Below are 18,638 nucleotides of genomic sequence, written 5' to 3'. Positions count from 1 at the left end.
TCTAGGGTGTAATTTTAACACATCAGGGTGTGGTCCTCTATTAACACCAACTGGTGTCAGTTTTAACACCACAGCTTTTACAGTGTAGCTGTAAGAGAAAGAAGAAAAACAATAGTAAACACGACTACTTTATTTTTAGACTGAGACAGAGAAACGGAAAGACAAAGGGATAGGGAGAGAGATGGCTCAGGTGGTGCGCGAGTGAGAATGATGTGCGAGCCCAATTGATATCATATCCGAACCACTAGCTGTCAAAACGCGCGGTGTTATTCATCTCCCGTGGCGCGAGACTCGGCTATCACTCACTCTTGAACGATCGGAGGTGGAGAGCAGTGGTTATTGTTACACCATTATCACTCTCCCTCCCTCATCTCGAGGATGCATCTGAGACAATGGCTTGTCATCCAGGTAACGTTATGGAATCTATCATTCGTTTGTTACTTCATTGCGTCTGGAAACCACCTTGAATCAACTTCAATTCCGTCAACATCAAGTGATGAATCTTCACTCATAAACGCTTCACAAGATCTTTCATCTAAATTGAGATTTATGTTTGGAGGCCTTAAAGCGCCGCAATCGCCTTTAATTGTAAATGTTAGACAGATTCATTCACAAACGGTGTTATATAATGAATCGGTGATCGTTGTCACAAAAAGAGATAATGATACGAACTCGTCGCATGCTGAACCCGGGCTGACTAAACCGTCTTCATTTAACACGAGCGCTAGCTTCTACCAGAAAAGTGGTGGTGGTAGGGACGGTAGGCTGGCAGTGGATAGAGCGTGGAAACAGTCGCTTCGCCGTCGGAGAACAAGAGGTGTGAATGCCTTTTCGATCTCGAGCACCTTGCCTACTGGCGTCCCATCAAGTGCCTTCTTTTATCATTCTCCTATTCATCTAATTTCAAATAACGATGACGATTCGCGGTGGTCGATTACGACACCGAGCGCGTCATCGAGTAATTTGCCTTCTTCAACTGTATATCAAACCTCCCATGTCACTGTTTCCAAATTCAGGAAAATTGATTTGATAGAAGGCAAAAGGAAACGCTTTAAAAGGAGCCCCGAATCAGTGGGCCCCATGGGCTCAGCAGTGCACCCATCATCAATAGAGACAAGTCTTGATTTGAGCTCTGCTACCACTTTAAGGATTATATCACCAGTTCAATCAGAGACGGAAACAACACAGATGCAGTCAAGTTATAGAACGATATTGCATTCACTATCGTCGTCGTCATCGTCGCCACCACCAACATCATCAACAAAACCATTATTAACAATAAGTACAAAGACGTTAGTGTCAACGCAGATGCCTTTCCAAACAACATCGGCTATGTCATCGAACACACCTACACCCCCTCCTCATTCAAATCAGGTTTCAACGAAACTAGGAATATCATCCCCATTGAATACTCCATCATTATCTTCAACATCTCATACGGTGACTGTGATGCCATCCCCTCCCCCATTTACATCCTTATCATCATCATCATCTTCTTCGTCTCTATCTTCCTCTCCTCAAACTCAATTACCTGATACTGTCCTAATCTCTCCAAGCCCATATCCAACATCCACTTTTTTGACGTCACAGACACCACCATTGTCAAGATTTTTATTTTCAACATCACCATCACCATACCCACCATTGTCATCATCATCATCACAACTACCATCATCATCATCATCTCCACCAAGTCTCGAGGAAAACCCAAATGGAACATCTCATGTTTCCACCAGTTCTGGATTTTATACCACGAGCGAGATTAGTATTGAAACAACCATCTCCGATCCTAATCTACCCGGGTCAACATCTTCCCCAAACGTCTCCATAGCAACGGAAGGACTATTAGCATCATCATCCCTTCAACCCTCGGGCAGTCTATCGACTGGCATACAATCATCGCCGTCACCCTCCGCGGGATACAAACCTGATGCACGTAAGTACCACTTACTTTCATAATCAACTCCCTGTGAACACATTTTGTCTTCCTCATAATTCATTTTCGTCATGCACCTTATTTCATTATATAACGATGTTTTGATCTCCCTACTTTTATTAGGTTCAACTATCATTTATGTACCATCGTTCTCTTCGCTCCAATGCGCGAAATAGATTGAATGAAAATTGGTTCGAAATATGAAATACATTTCGTTACAAGTTTAAATTTGATAGTTTAAAATTTGACTCAGGGGTTCATCAAATTTGTGTTATCCGACAAGTCAGTTTTAGTTTTCATTAGTTTAAAGGCACAAGTGTCCGACTGTTACTATGATAAATGTCGGATAATAATAATTATTATAGATTTATTAAGAGCATGATAATAAATACTTAATTCTCTTTGCGCTTTACAATAAGATATATTAAACAGAATGTCGGACAAAACAACTGGCAAGTCTTTCATGAAGTACCCCCAGAATGAATATTGTAGAGAAGACGATGTTCGGAAACCTGATTTCTGATAATTGAGTGCATGGCAAATGGAACAATTTACCATATCGCTTGTCATAATCTAGGCCTACTTACCAAATGACCTCCTTGAGAGTAAGATAAAGTTTGAAGTGATCCTATTGATAAAATAGCGATTTTGTTGTTATTCCTAGTCCGATTTCTGACAAACTGTGACCATTCTGTTTTCGGTATGTTCCCCGTTTCACGAAAATCATTTTATTGTCAAGGTATGATTGCATATCATAATGTCACACTTGCTTCAATAGTATCATTTTAAGTACTGAAAGCCTACAAAATGTTTGACTTCTTAGTACCCAAGAATATTAAAGCATTAATATTCTTATACTCTTAAGCTAGCAAGCATTATTAATTTCCTACAAATCATGCCAATGTTATGTCTCAGATTTGCGACATTAAATCTTACTTTTACGAATATGAAAGAACAAGATTAATTCAAACCACAAGAAACACGATAAACGAGAGAACGAGCGTGTATTGAATGTATTTTGGATGACGAATTATTCATTGAAACAGACTTGCATTGAAATATTGTTATATCTACAAAGATAAATTAAACCACTGATGCATACACTTTCCGCAATATCGCTTGATCTGTCTCGTGCTTAAAAGGCTGGAAGAAATTTGTCTGACATATTATTTTTTCTAGTAAAAAAGACTTTAAATATGATGATTATGAGTACGATGTTTATGTAGCCGCGCGGTATTGGAAAAAAATTCTTTAAATCACCACTTTTTTCTTCTTACAGTCAGATGAAATAAAATGAATAACTTAATTGTGAATACATCTTTAGTTATTTGGCATTGTCTAATAAAGCTTTTTTTTTTCAAACCACTCGATGGTTACTTTCCATGAATATATTTTCGTCATGGTTAAATCAATATTTGTGTATATTGTTCATGTTGTTTAATATATTGTGTGATTTATTATTCATTTTTATTATACGCATGTTAGCACTTTCAGCCGCCAATTGTTGTTCACTATATAGGCTTCAAAATATTATGAACGTTTTATGATTTGAGTCATTTTAGTGTGATAATCCATGAACATGCATTTTATTCAGAAAATGAAAAAACCGCTTAATAAGAAGCATACAGTTATTTTATTATTATATGGCATGCTTTCGATAGACCGTTACCAAAGTTATTTAGGCATAAAGAGCATGCACATTTGGTTCATAACGCTCGTCTTACCTCCAAAAGATAAAGATTTACACAGAAAACCACCTGTATCGAAAATGATAGTCCCAAGGCAATTTGCATGAATATATTTACAATCTGATGATTATCGCATTCCATTTAATTCATACTCTCACACCATCATGTTTGAGGGATATACTTTTGCGCGATGTGTACCTGTATAATTCATTAGGTAAACGAGAGTAAATTATTCGTCGCTTTTGTCAAGGTGAGTGCACGTGCAATAAATATTTTTGCATTACATCGACACGGATATATTTCCTCAAAAAGGTGAAGTTTTCGCCCCTTAGTTTGGTTCATTGATGGATTGAGTAAGTGCGTGAGTACAAGAGTGATGGAGTGAATGATTAAGTGACAGATGAAGAGAGAGAGAGAAGAGAGGGAGAGAGATCGTAAGATAAACTGTCAGGTAACAGAGAGATAGACGGGAGAAGATGGTGACTAAAAAGGAGAGATAAAAAAAGACATTGAGCAGTTGATTGATTGAAACTATATAATGGCGCGGATGTTATTTTTATTCCCAAATCAACAGAAGTAATACGTGAATCAAATCACAAACGAAAGCACACCGACAAATGAAATGACAATAAGATTTTTAGTTGTCAGGAGTTCTGATATACTTGTCATAAATCTTTTTTTCCCTGCATTTTTTCATGCCCCCCCCTACTTGATATATATGTACATATATATATATATATATATATATTGGGAGTGGGGGTCTTTTATTCTCTTATCTCATCACACAAATTTGAACATAGTAAAACATTAAGTTCATCATTAATAATTCAAAACGTGTTAAATCAAATTACTTCGTGATTACAAAACTCGGTTTAACCTATACAATGATCATAAATTCTGTAACACATCCACACTGTACTTTGAAAAAAAAAGTACAGATTATTGACACATCTTAAAACAAAAAAGCCACGGTAAAATTCTAAACCATATACTGATTGTTCTCAAACTACGTAATATATATTTTTCTAACAAGATTAATTTAGTATGTTTTTCCAAGGAATATTCATTGTTTTCTCCTACACTCATACACATATACAAACTATTCATTTCAATTAAATATAAACATTGAAATGAAGTACAACCTAATACTAGTAACAAACAAAGTTATTTACCATTCATTGATGGTTGTATGACAAAACAAAAATCTTGAATCATGTAAATAATTCAGAAATAAACAATAAGACACATGAGAGAAGATTTATAATCCCCAGACTACTCCAACACACTCATAGCTCCCCCCCCCCCCCCATGAAAAAAACCCAACACACACGAACGCACCCCTTCACAAACACACAGATGTCTTGATCAAGTGCATCACATCTGTCCACATGAAGTGTCCTACAGCTGTCACATGAAAATAAGTGCATGTCATAAATCTATTCCTAAAAATAAATGTGAATTCGGAACACCTCGTCGTCATGACGTGTAAAAATGTTCCCACTTCCTTAGGTGACTCGGTAATTTCCCACGTGCCGCGCGCTGTCTTTTTCCTCATTTTCATTTTCCACCAATATTTTTCCTAATCTCCTGAGGGGTTGGGGTTTACTTTTTTGCATTTTTCTTCACCATGCTCAAAGATCATTATATTTGATTAGAAAAATAATATGATTTAGTAATTGTTCCTTCCCTCTATAAAAAACCTTAACTCAAATATGAACATCCTTCAATTAACTTTGTCAATTTGACGTAGATTAAATAAATAACCGCAGTCTCTCCACATAGTTCTTATGTTTTCACACGTGAAGAAATTGTACTCATAGATCTCTCGACTTTTAATACAAAATGAACATTATTTATTGCTAATTTAAATCTAAACAAATATTTTTGGAAAATCCAAGTTCGTATAACAATTTAAACTGAAACTCCTTTAAAATTATCCTATATAGGTCTTAATATACTGTATCGGTATCTTCTTCGGAAAAGTCATGTGTTCCTTCCATGTTTTTACAGCACATGACCTCTCATATTTCATGTTTAACAAAGCCTCATAGATTTTCTTAGTTGTAATATTAGCTAGTGAGTTTACATTTCCATGAAATACAAATTCAAGATTTTAAAGCTGTATCCCTTCATTTATCTGTTTCTTCAAGGGGCATTTCATATCCATGTAGCTGGATTATTTTTATATTGTGCGGTGATATCATATCTCATCTTCTTTTAACCTCATCCTTGCGATGTCTCTAGATGATTTAGAATTACCTCTGTCATCAACTAGATGATATAATTTATACATATTTCTAAGAAAAAAAAAGTTCTTCACATAACATATATCCGTCCAAACGTATAAACTTATTATTGAAGAACACCTCATTTCTTTTAGACGTTTCCTTTTAAGCAATGCTTCTTTCGTAGCCCCCGATGTTTCAAACATGTTTGTGTAAAAGCTTGGCAGAGACAATTCGCTCAAATTTAAAGAGATGTCACTGAAAAAGTATTAGCAAACCTCCAAACTCATGGGTCCTATTTATGAAAATCATTCTCCATCCTATTTTTGACTCTCCTAGTATTAGTCTCGTTAACCACATAAGCCTTTGTGCAAATACAAATAAGAAAAAATCTATCATTCCAATTCCTGCTTTTTCGTAATCCATACACATAACGTTCCTTTTGATTTTGCCTCTCCCAATCCTTAAAAAATCAATCATTAACGTCTCAATATCATTTAAAACCCACGATGGTACCAGGGTAGTGATGATGTAAAAATCATTTCAGACAGTGCAAATGTTTTCAGCAATTGTATCGTACTTGGTACTCGTAGGCTAAACTTCGTATGATTGACAAGCGATCAGGGATTTGGGTTTATTAGTACCTGGCGTACTAGTACCAGGAACCTAGTGTAGGCCTTACCATAAAAAATGGTCAAAGCAAAATGTCTCAGGAAAGAAATTTAAGAGCTGCAGTCTTGAAAGACCATATTATATGATGGGCAAAGATGCATTTTATGGTTTAGGCTTACCGTGTACAAGAAAGTATCATTGACTCTATATTTTGCATGCATATGGCGTGTGCTCATTAGTAGATTAGCAAAAATCTTGAGCTCCAATGAAGGCAAACAAAACACATATGGATGAATAGACTCCAACATGGGGTGGAATTCATGAATAGATAGCGGAGGAGATGCGAATCGATTGAGGGGTGATTATCGCTTGTGCAAGCTAAATTAGCGTTTTCCACTGATGTCGCGCGCGCTTTGCAACCACTCGTCTTAATTATCACGTTAATGCAAAAACTATTGTGCACGCTGTTACGTCACGCACGACTACCCCAATACAAATACTCTCTTAGGTATTCTCTGATAATGATGACAAGAAACCTTTTTCCAAGAGCACCCCAGAGGTAAAGTCAAGTATTGTGCATTATAATGCTTTATCATAGTGAACAGGAGAGGATTTTTTTATTTAGCAATATCTATTCAAACTTTCGACTTGCGCCATAGGAATCCACATGACCTACAAATCTTATCTTAAGTGATGCAAATCCAAATTCAGTCTATTTCTTCGTTTTCTCCTTTTTTATGTTACCTTCGATTAGGCAAATGAAATACTCTCTAATCGCAAACGAGTTCATCTGGCCCTTAATCACACTCTTCTCGGAGTGAGATAAACTCACTCATTTTAGAGTGAGAATTGCATCTCTCTAGAGTGGATTTTACCTCTTTTTGGAGTAAAAGTGTCTAAAAAGATGCACAGTTCACTTCTGGGGCCCGTTGCAGAAAGAGTTGCGTTTAAACGAAAGTCAAATAATCAATCGCAGGTAAATAAAAATGCGCGCTGTTGATTGGTTGAAAATCAATTTGCGCATGATTTTTAGAGTTGCGATTGATTGCAACTCTTTCTGCAACAGGCCCCAGAAGAAGTTCTAATGCACTCTTTAAGAATGTACAATTCACTCCAAAGGGATTGGTCCCTACTATCACTCCGAGATGATTGTGATTAGATTTAGCTCTTTTGCACTTAGAGAGTACAGGGTAATTCCAAACATTCATCCCATCGATCCATTGTCATGACTGTTGGGAGTATTTCATGAAAACTGATTCAAAAGTGACTTAAGAAGTGCTATTGTCGATGATAGATCAATGAGATAGATGAAAGGGTATATTTTGTCCTCGCTGAGTAGGCCTATAGGGGCCTATACTAGGTTTGCGGCGATGTTATCTCTTTTTGTCGGATGTTGGAGTAAATTCGGATACTGAGCCTGGACAGTAATGTTGTTTCTTTTCAATATTACTCTCCTTATCGATTTATTTTATTCAAATACATAGTAAGGAGGAGTTTGTGTTCTTCACACTGAAGTAAGGAGGTGGGGGAGGGGGCCTGGGGTCAAGGACCCCCAACATTTTTACTACCTAGAAAAAAAGCAAAAACAAAGAAAAGGAATCAAAAAGAGGTACAAAATAATATAACGATGTCAAAATCAAATGAATTACAAGATTAGATTTGGGTACTACAAGTGTAAAGCCTTTGGATATATAGCTCGATTGGCTCACCAACTTGTCTGTTTTAAAGACTTTCTTTCCAATACGCCATGTCTGCCCCCTCTACCCTCATTTGTCTGGCTCATAACGCCACTGGCTCTTAATATAACATTCAACATCCAAACAGGTTCTCCCTGGCAGTGTGTTTCGATGGCTGTGGAGCATTCATACTCTAGTGTTTTCTCACGCGTAAGGTAAAAAAAAGCACCAAATATACATTGTATATGCACGGTTGAGTGAACATTACAGGTAATGGATTGGGTGTCCGGTGAATCGTGTTGTGTAAGGCCTGCCCGATCAGTACTCTCTTTGCGCAAGCTTAGTCTTTTAATTCAGACACTGCGCATGTAATGGTAATAATACGGGACGAAGATTGGGCCTCATAGTACTACTTATACAGTGGTCGTATTATTAACCACGATATTAATATTGCTGTTGTGGTTGCATATTGTTGCTACTACCAGTTAACTATTGTTGCTGATGCCGTTTAATATTACTACTACTACTACTACTACTACTGCAACAAAAACACCAACCACTATTACTACTACTACTGCTACTACTTCTACTCCTACTACCACTAGCACATGAAAAAATACAAGTTCAACGACCAAGGAAATGGTAAAGGTGGGGGGCAGGAAAATTGTAAAATATATTTTTTTCAATGTCCAGTTAATACTTTTATTTTTTAAAATTAATAATTTTCGCTCGCACGCAACGTTATATACATAATCTACCATGCACCATTTCACCGCTTCAACGTGTGCTCTTTACGCCTGCCCATTGATTACTTCCATTTCTTAGTACTAGCCCTTTCCACTTCTTTCCTCGATAAAGTAATTAATAAAGTGAAAGTTCAAGTTAAAGTTCAATTTTACTTTCTCAACAATATAAAAAACAATATACAATATGTACAGGAATGAAAATTACATCAGATAAAAACGGAAACTACTGAAAAGTTCATAAGAACTTGTGAGTTGTAGCTCCAAGTAAAAAAAAGGTAAAATCCATATGAAAATCAAATGAAAAATATACACACAGCCTCAGCAATCACCAGCATACATACATGGTCGAAAATGTTACATCATTGCAGTATTTTTTTAGTATGTATGTATCCGTATTGAAATGTGTCCTATATAAATGGTCGGATTCCATTTATTTCTTTTTAACATCAAGGACACATCCCGAGTTAATGCAGGCTTGTACCTGTTTAAAGAGATATAACAGTCTGCGTGATAAGACTAGGTTGACCTTGCTAAACTGACAGGTGAACGGTGATTTCAGGGACCTTGATTTAAAAGTGCCTTTGTTCAAGAATACCTTCAAGTGAATTTTTTTTCAAGACAAGCCAGCAATCTTGTAAGGTCAAGTTGTTGCATCTCATAGCCATGGACAGTTGAGTCCATTATGAATAGAATTGATAATATAGCTGCCGTTTGTTATAACATGCAGCTTGGTGCACAAACCCCACAATCACGTAGGCAGCAAAGCACAAGCACACCTTTTATTTCAGTGATTTAAAATGAATATAGTTAAAGCCAGACCAGTATAACGCGAAGGTAGCAATTCACAGGGAAACCTACAAAACACATCTCTGAACCATTTTTAAACACCGTTCTTGACCCCCTTTATAAAGTGATCAATGTATTTAATACACAAACGCCCCATAATCACTATGTTAATATCTAGCGTAGATAACAGTAAGATGGAAAACCTTACAAAACACGTATAAAATACATTTTAACCTTTATAAACACCTTCCTTATATCATTTTCTTATATAAAGTAGTCAAATGTCTTTTATATACTGACGTATTGTAATCTTCTTGTAACCACTATATTAATATCTAATGTAGAAAATACTAAACGGAAACGTCTTTTAAAACATTTTTAAAAACCCACACATTTCTGATCCATTAATTTTGCAAAGTTCCTTAATAACTTTATTCTCACAAAGATATCAATTTTTTGATACACGAATGTCTTATTATCACCTTCTTTCTGATATTCACTATGTTAACATCTAATGACGATATCAGTATACATGGATCCTTAACAAAAAGCATTTGAAATACAATGTTTACACTTATAAAATACTCCTTTTTATCCTTTTTTCTGTTTTATAAAGGGATGAAATGTAGGCCTATTTAATGTACGGGCACCCTCATTATCTTCCCTCCTATAACACCTTGTTGATATCTAATGCAGAAAGCACTAAACGAAAACGTCTTTTTAAACGTGTGAAATAAAATTCAGAAGAAAATTGTTAACAGCGTCATTAGGCCTATTAATTTTGATTATAATGCGATCAGGTTTATTTAATACACAGACGTTTCATTCCCACTTTCTTATTCTCACTATGTCATAATCTAACTTTGATATAGCAGTAAACGGGATAACCATTTAAAACCTATATAAACACATATTTGTACCGTTGGAAACCCCGCCCTTAATTTTCTTTAAGCGATCAGATGAAATTAATGTACGGAAGCACTGTTTTCATCTTCCGGCTTATATTCACGATGTTAACATTTAATGTAGAAAGCACTAAACGTAAACATATGTAACAAAACACATTTCTGAAGAAAACTGTTTATTTCGTCCTAAAGCCATTATAATCACGATGTTAACATCTAACATAGATAGCAGTCAACAGGAAAACCCTTAAAACTGTCTAAAGTACATTTTTACACTGCAAGAACTCCGGTGTTGATTAAACACCAACCCGGAATCTATATACATGTATGTCCACCACTAGCGTACCTACGGGGGGGGCAGGGGGGGCACTCTGCCCCCCCTGACGAGATTTTGAAGACCTTTTTTTTTTTTTTTTTTTTTTTTTTTTTTTTTGCTTGTCAATTTTTTTCTGGTACGAAAATCTTTATTTTGTATTGATGACCCCTTTTTTTTTTTTTTTTTTTTTTTTTTTTTTTTTTGCTTGTCAAATTTTTGGGCGGCCAATTTTGCCCCCCCTGTGAAAAATCCTAGGTACGCCACTGATGTCCACACCAGGTAAGTGTTGAAACAACACCAGTTTGGAATCAAATCGATGCTCTTTTAATACTAATTGGTGTTGTATAAACCCCTATCTGGTGTTAGGCCAATACCAAACCGGTGTAATTTAACACTTCTCTGGTGTGGACATATATAGATTCCGGGCCGGTGTGAAATCAACACCATAGACTTTGCAGTGCATCATTTCATACACCTTCCATAATTTGTATGTATATATATATATATGTGTGTGTGTGTGTGTGTGTGTGTAAAGCAATCTATACGTATTTAATGTACGTACGCTTAATTCTCGCCTCCTCTCTTACAGTAATTATATTACCATCTAAATATGATAGCACCAAACAGGAAAAAAATGTAAAAAGAAAAATAGATATTTTATCTTCTCTCTCATTAAGCGATCAAATGTATTTGATTTATTATATTTTTTCCTCTTTTTATATTCATTCTGTTAATATCTATTGAAGGAAGCAGTAAAAGGAAAAACCTTTAGAATCCTGTTTAATTTAAAAAATGTTAAATGTATTTTTAACTACTTAGAAACACTTTCCATACTTTTTTTTTTTTTTTAGCTAACCGGTAGAATGTATTTGATATGCAAACGCATTGTTTCAATCATCCTGCCTGTAATCGCCTTGTTGATATCTAATGTAGAAAGCACTTAAAGAGAAAACCTTTAAAATATAATAAAAACATATTTCTGAACGACTTGCAAACACTGCCTTTAATCTTCTTTTGTCATTAATGCGATTAGGTGTATTCAATAAACAAGCGTTCCGTTCTCAGCTCATTTCATGAGTTGCATTCACTATGTTCATATCTGACGTAGATAGCAACTGGAAAATCTCCTATATTAAAAAAACAAACATGTAAAACACCTTTCTAAAGCATTTGCAAACGCCTTTCTTGAACACATTTTCTTTATAAAGCAGCAAAACTTGTCTTAATATTCAAACGCCTTGGTCTCGACTCGCATCATTCACGATTTTTCCCATATTCCACACTCTATTTCCCTCCCATATCTTGTTCTCACATTACTTTAAAATACATCGTAGATGGAACTGTATCCCGACATTTACATATTTATTTCCTTCAATATTTTCTTCTCATATATAATTCTTGAATATTCTTCATCTACTATTCCTTCTCCCCCAATTCTCTCTCTCTCGCTGCTGCCCGATTCCCCGTTAAGCTTGTTAACATCTACCGTAAACGGATGTATACACCAATATGTTGTGATACTCACTTTATTCAACTTTTGTTCTAAAGAGTTATTATATGTCTGATATGTGTACCCCTTTCGTTACCCTAGTCAGCCGTCATGTTCAATTATTCTCCCTTTCTCTCTCCCTCCTTCCCTCCACTTGTTCCCACTCTATTTGCGATCCGTCTGCCTATATATCTGATAGGTTCATTGCCTCCTCCTTTAGTTCATGCCCCCCCCCCCCCCCCACGGGCCATGGGAACGATTTTTTTATACTGGGGGACCTGATGTAAATTTAAAAGCCAAAAAAAAATCACATAAAATGGAGGTCATTATGGTCCTAAGAAATTTTGAAGAAAAAAATAAGGTTTCACTACAAAATGGAGGTCATTTTGGTCCCGAGAAATTAAAAAGAAAAGAAAAAAAGTTTTCGCTACAAAATGATGGTCATTTTGGTTGCATTTATCCATTGTTCATACCTTCCAGAATTCAAGGGGTGCTGCCTATGGAGAATAATACACGCAGCACCCCCAGGAAAATCAGACCCCCGCTTCGCAGGGTCATGGCCTCCTCCTAAGAACCCCAATGTACATGGCTATTTAGCCCACTCCCCGTTCCCCCGGAACATGCCCAGCAAACGTGATGAAATTATTTATGCCAGGGGATCGAAAGGTAGATAGCACATACGCTAATACATTAGCTCATGCCACGTTTCCTTTCAGGCGCGTTTGTGCGTGAAATTACCACTGGAACACCATAAAAAGACATCGATTAATTCAGCCAGGAACCTATACTTAGAACATGTTAACAAATAATATTTCAATTTGACATGATAAAACAGAGTAATTGTTGTACGTGGTTCTCTAATGAAATATGTTCACATCAATTCGAGCGAATGAAGCAGTAACGATAATTCAATTGAAATTGAGTGTAATTTGAACATTTATGATAATTCATTAAAAATAGCATACCGCATGATGTGATTCTTTCAAGAAATCAGCGTCTTCGAAATCGCATTGATTATCTCGGTATTCTAAGCATTAGGAAAACAAAGAGTGGTCCCCTTTATTCCTAACCATAATCATATTAATCTGATGCTGCGATTCCTTTAATTTAAATCATTCCACGCCGATATGTATATAATACCAACAAAAAAAGAAACAGCTTCAAGGAGGTTACAATTTTTTTTTAATGGCGCCAAGTGTTGTTTTTTTTCTTTATCATCGCCCCGAAACGGCGCAGTAATTTTGATAATTAAATACCATTCAAAATCACCGAGATAATTAAATCCAATCGAACTCGATCCTCGGGCAGCGACATGGGGACATTTTAACAGAGAGAAAGATTGCCTAAATGCGAATGTACTTCTTTTTCAAATGAATATTCAGGCTAGTATGAAGTTACATAGCCTGGGTCTGTGTTTCTTAAACCATTATATCCATTTTATCCCTCCTTTTTTTCATTTCTTGCAAAATCATAGGAGTCGGCAACGCTACCCCCCCCCCAGTGGCGTACCTAGGATTTTCCACAGGGGGGGGGGCAAAACCGTCCGCCCAAAAATTTGACAAGCAAAAAAAAAGGGCTTCAATCACAAATAAAGGATTTCATACCAGAAAAAAATTGACAAGCAAAAAAAAAAATAATAATAAAAAAGGTCTTCAAGCTCGTCAGGGGGGGCAATAAAGGTCTTCAAGCTCGTCAGGGGGGGCAATAAAGGTCTTCAAGCTCGTCAGGGGGGCAATAAAGGTCTTCAAGCTCGTCAGGGGGGGCAAAAAAGGTCTTTCAAGCTCGTCAGGGGGGCAGGGATACGTCCTTTGCATGGGTTGTGGCTCGTCAGGGGGGTACGCTAGTGCACCCCCCCCCCTCCCAGTGGCGCCACCCTGACTCAATCTATTCCCTTTTGTCACTTTTCGCGTTGTGATATGGCTATACCGCTGTGGCAATCTTCCTGTTCTATTATTACTTGAATTTCGGTATACATTTCACAACTATTGACGTAGATCGGTAGTGACAAGGTGGGCTTTGATGTGTCGTGTGGTTTCACTGTATAAACATTCAAATTTTTAGGAAATAATTGTATGTAAGGTAAGGGCGTGGACACTTCAAAGCATCAAGTATTGGCGGTGATCCGTTGGGAGGGGGCGGGTGGCACGTGCTCTCCCTAAACTTTGTACAGCTGTCTATGAGAGAGGGTTGCCCCCCCCCCCCCTCGTGGACCAAAATCTCATGAGATTGCATCATGTCCCTCTCCCTCCCTTCTGTCAACACATGCGTCTTTATTACATCCGTGTCACAATGGTAGGCAAACGCATAATAAAACAATATTTGCAGGTTTTGCGATCCCATTACTGTGGCCGCTGCTTCCAGGCTGCTTATAATGGTTGTTATAAATGCCCCGATGAATTTGACTTAGAAAAATGGTACGCATGATTTTCATTTCATTTTCATCTCATATTATTGTCATTGGACATTCTGTCCTCTTTTTTATTTATATCCAAATTTTTTTTCCATCACTCGATCTTTATTTTCTTTTCGGGGATAACCCAGTTTCACAATCCTAATGCTTTTAATGGCATCCAATTTCTATTTTTTGGTGGTTAAGAATTATTGTTTAATTGTGACATTATACATTTGATTTGTATATTGGTTTATTTCTATGCTATGTTGTCTTCGTTTTTGGCAGCTTGATTTTATATGTGAAATGGAAATGAATAAACCAATTCAATGTGATGAAAGGGAAAGTAGACATATTATGCTTATGGTGAGAATGGAAGAAAAATTATCAGCGGATAAGATGTACCTGTGCAGATGCATATCATTGATTTCATAAAGCTGGGTTCCATGAGGAAGCTTCACGATTTTCTTTGCCAATTTTATTTGGTAATAACTAACGTCATTGTTGCCTAAACAAGAATAATAATAAAAAAGGAACTAAAAAAAGGGTATTATCACCTCAAAAATTTCACAATTTACTTTCAATATAATTTGATAAGAAAAGCAACAAACAATTTTTTTTTTCAGGTACGAAAAAGCGATGATTATAAATATTTTCGTATAAATTATATCTTCGTTTACATAATCCTTAAATATTCCCTAAATATAGCTTACAGAATTAGGACGTCTTGTGAGAAAAAGAAAGCTAGCTAGCGCATACTTTTTCAGGCCCATGAAATCTTCTTTTTTTTTTGAAGAATTTGCGTTTTACCTCCAAAAAGGAAATTGGCATATACGGATGAAAAAAAGGATAACTAACGTATGATGTATTGAATCCAGATTCTCGAAAACATTAATATCTTAATTTGTATCTTATTCGACTTTGCTCGCAGGTGACAATTTATTTTGGTGCGCATAAAATGTGAACCGTTAAGCTGCGACTCGTGCAGACCTCAAACATTTCCGTTCTTTATTGAAAAACTTTGTCAAACTTTCATGCATTTCCGCTGTACACCAAAGTAAAAAACGGGAAAAAATCTCAATCACACATGTAGAACGTTCACCTTTATGCTGATATCACTTACACACGCAAATCGATATGAGAACGATCAAAACTGTAAATTGCACAATCTCAATACGTACGCAGGCCCGATAGCTTCCGATATATTGTAAGTGTGACTGCGGCCCTTACTTTGAACTTGGACATTTTACTTTATCGACTTCCCATGCCGTTTATAGTAACATTTCAGAGGAAATCAAAGAGGCGAGCTCATGCTTCATTTCTTTATTGAACAACTTGACCCGTCAGGAGCGTGATGAGTGAAAAATAATGGAAGCGACCAAACATGGTATAAATGGAAATATTCATTTTCTAAAAGCTGTGAGCAAGCAAAAAGCTAGCAAACATTGTGACGTTTAAATATAACAATCTTATTTTGTAATAGATTTCGAAATTAAACTAAAAAATTAATATCATATTTCACACTTTTCCTTTTCTCCTTTGTATTTCCTGATCGTAAAATGTTGCGAGTTCATGGCCCCAAGCCCCACCTCCTCGAGAAAGGTTGTCCGTGCACTATTTACAGAAATCAGTATTGTGCAATGGGATCAGTTTTTGATTTCCAATGATTACGGCATAACACAGGCCTGCCATGAAATTAATCCCAAATCGTCAAACCAAAATCATTTAATATCTCACTCTGCCGTAACCTGTGCTTTCCTTGTCGACAACGTAATTTTCGTTTAATATTTTGAAAGTATTCTTCTCCATCTCTTGCCTATTCTCTATTCTTTTCATCTCAGGCTTCAATCTCGATGGGTTTTTTTTGGTTTGATCGTTTTTTATTTGCTTGTTTTTTTTTTTTTTTTTTTTTTTTTTTTTTTTTTGGGGGGGGGGTCACCTTTGAGTGACACTTGTAAGTCTTCCACTAAAGAACATAAATCAGGGGCTGGGTACCTAAGTGAATTTGCCCGATAGCTTTCTTTCAGCAATAACATTCTTGTTTTTGTTAATTACTTTTTGTTAAATCTCAACTGCCAGTTAGACAAGTGCGTCCTTTTGGGTGAAAATTACACAGTATTGGTTGTAAACAACCCAGAGTTGGATAAATTTGTTAACCAATCGTTGTGTGGACAGTATGTGCCCAACATTTTAAGAGTGTATGTATATATATATACATAACTACTATATACTCCAACGAAACATGCAATGAATTTTCGTGTTGGCAGTGGTTGATTGGAGACGTCTTTGAAGAAGAACCGTATACAGGGTCTGTACGAACAGACTAATCAATATATGTGACGTTGCTAAGCACTCTCCAGTAATTCAGATTGAGGGGTTTAGCTCGAGAATGGAACATATTTTAATGAAAGCAGAGATTAATTGCAAGTCAAGGTTACCACCATGTCTTGTTAAACGGTGGCAGCGGGGAAATATGATCAGGAAAATATTATGGTAATATCACGTGTTCGTTGCGATAGATGTTTGATGTAACACCGGCATTATGAGTAGTAAAACGATTAAAAAAGAACGGGGATTTTCTGATGTAGAAGAACGACCTTTCGTACGGTTCAATTCCTGTTTTTGGCACTTGTTTTCACAAAGATTTGAATATTAGAAATTGAGAAATGCGATTTAATATTTCACTTGGAACTCTTTTGAAATTATTCTACAAGTATAATGTAACAAGCATGAAGGTATTAACACAGAGAAGAATAAGTTTACATTATCAAAACGCGCATTACGGGGAGAAAATTTTGACAAGTAGAGTTAGAAGCTGATGGCGTTAAAGTTTGCCGTGTTGCCCAGTGCTTTTAAAACAATAATTAATCAGAAAAAGTTGGTACAATTTCTCTTTAAAACAGTGATAATGCCTCAGTCTTGAAATACACTATTATTGAAAATAGTGTGAAAATGAAACCTTTCAAGCTTAAACCACCCTCTAATTTTCAATTTTCATTCATTTTCCATCTTTAAAAATCAGCATACATAAAAAAAATGACATGAAATAAACATAGTACATATGATTTAAAATGGAGGGATACCCTTGATAAGCAAATTGCATGGTTGGCAGGGTCCCAACATACAATATACATGTAAAGTTAACATTAACATTATAATACAAATCACACACATCCATATGTATACACATAAATTAGAGAGAAACAAGCAGAAAGTAAGAGAGAGGGAGAGGAGAGAAAGTGTAAATTGCAGAGGTAGGAAGAAAAGAGTCATGATAAATACCATTCACAATTCCTCAAACCACCACTGCGCTATAAAAAGAAGAGAACAATACTAATCCCCGTAGAGTAGGCCCCTATATTCATAACAGATTTGTATTAAATCGCAAAACACGATGTTTTCTTAGCGAGTCAAAACCAATGAGTAAACCTGATATATCAGTTACCAACAGATAAACATATTTCAAATTTACCACGACCAATCTATCTCCTTTACAGTGCATCCCACAAAAAAGGAAACCCGTTTGAGAGATAGATTTCACAATAATTAAATACTTTTTTTTTCTATAAATTTGATACTCATGGCAAGAGTGGAATCTCTGCTCTGATTTTTAAACCAACAGCTTAGTAAATAGTTCACGCATGGCAGATTATAAACAATAAATATTGAGACATATCAGAAACGATTTGCGCAGAAACTCATGTGTGAATCTAAATCCATTCACATTTCAGGGATCAGAAAGAGAATCTTTACAAAGAATACAAGAGATTCTAATGAGCCAATCGTCGCATTTGTCGTATCACGAAGCAATCTTGTCGATATTTTCTGCGAAATCTGGATTTGACATTAAAATTTCAAACTCGTCTTGCT

General features: G+C 36.2%; 1 protein-coding gene across 1 annotated transcript in view; it reads left to right on the top strand.

Moving 5' to 3' along the window:
* The first annotated feature begins 304 nt into the window (after positions 1-304).
* Positions 305-18,638, top strand: part of LOC129266825 (mucin-2-like) — an 84,161-nt gene continuing 65,827 nt past the window's right edge. The window contains exon 1 of the mRNA XM_064103553.1: positions 305-1,936. Within this exon, the coding sequence (XP_063959623.1) occupies positions 379-1,936 (1,558 nt within the window). The 5' untranslated portion in view covers positions 305-378. The remainder of the gene's footprint in view (positions 1,937-18,638) is intronic.

The sequence above is a fragment of the Lytechinus pictus genome, chromosome 8 (assembly GCF_037042905.1).
Source record: "Lytechinus pictus isolate F3 Inbred chromosome 8, Lp3.0, whole genome shotgun sequence".
NCBI lineage: Eukaryota > Metazoa > Echinodermata > Echinoidea > Temnopleuroida > Toxopneustidae > Lytechinus > Lytechinus pictus.
The sequence above is the reverse complement of the archived record's forward strand: the minus strand, read 5'-3'. Positions and strand labels throughout refer to the sequence as shown.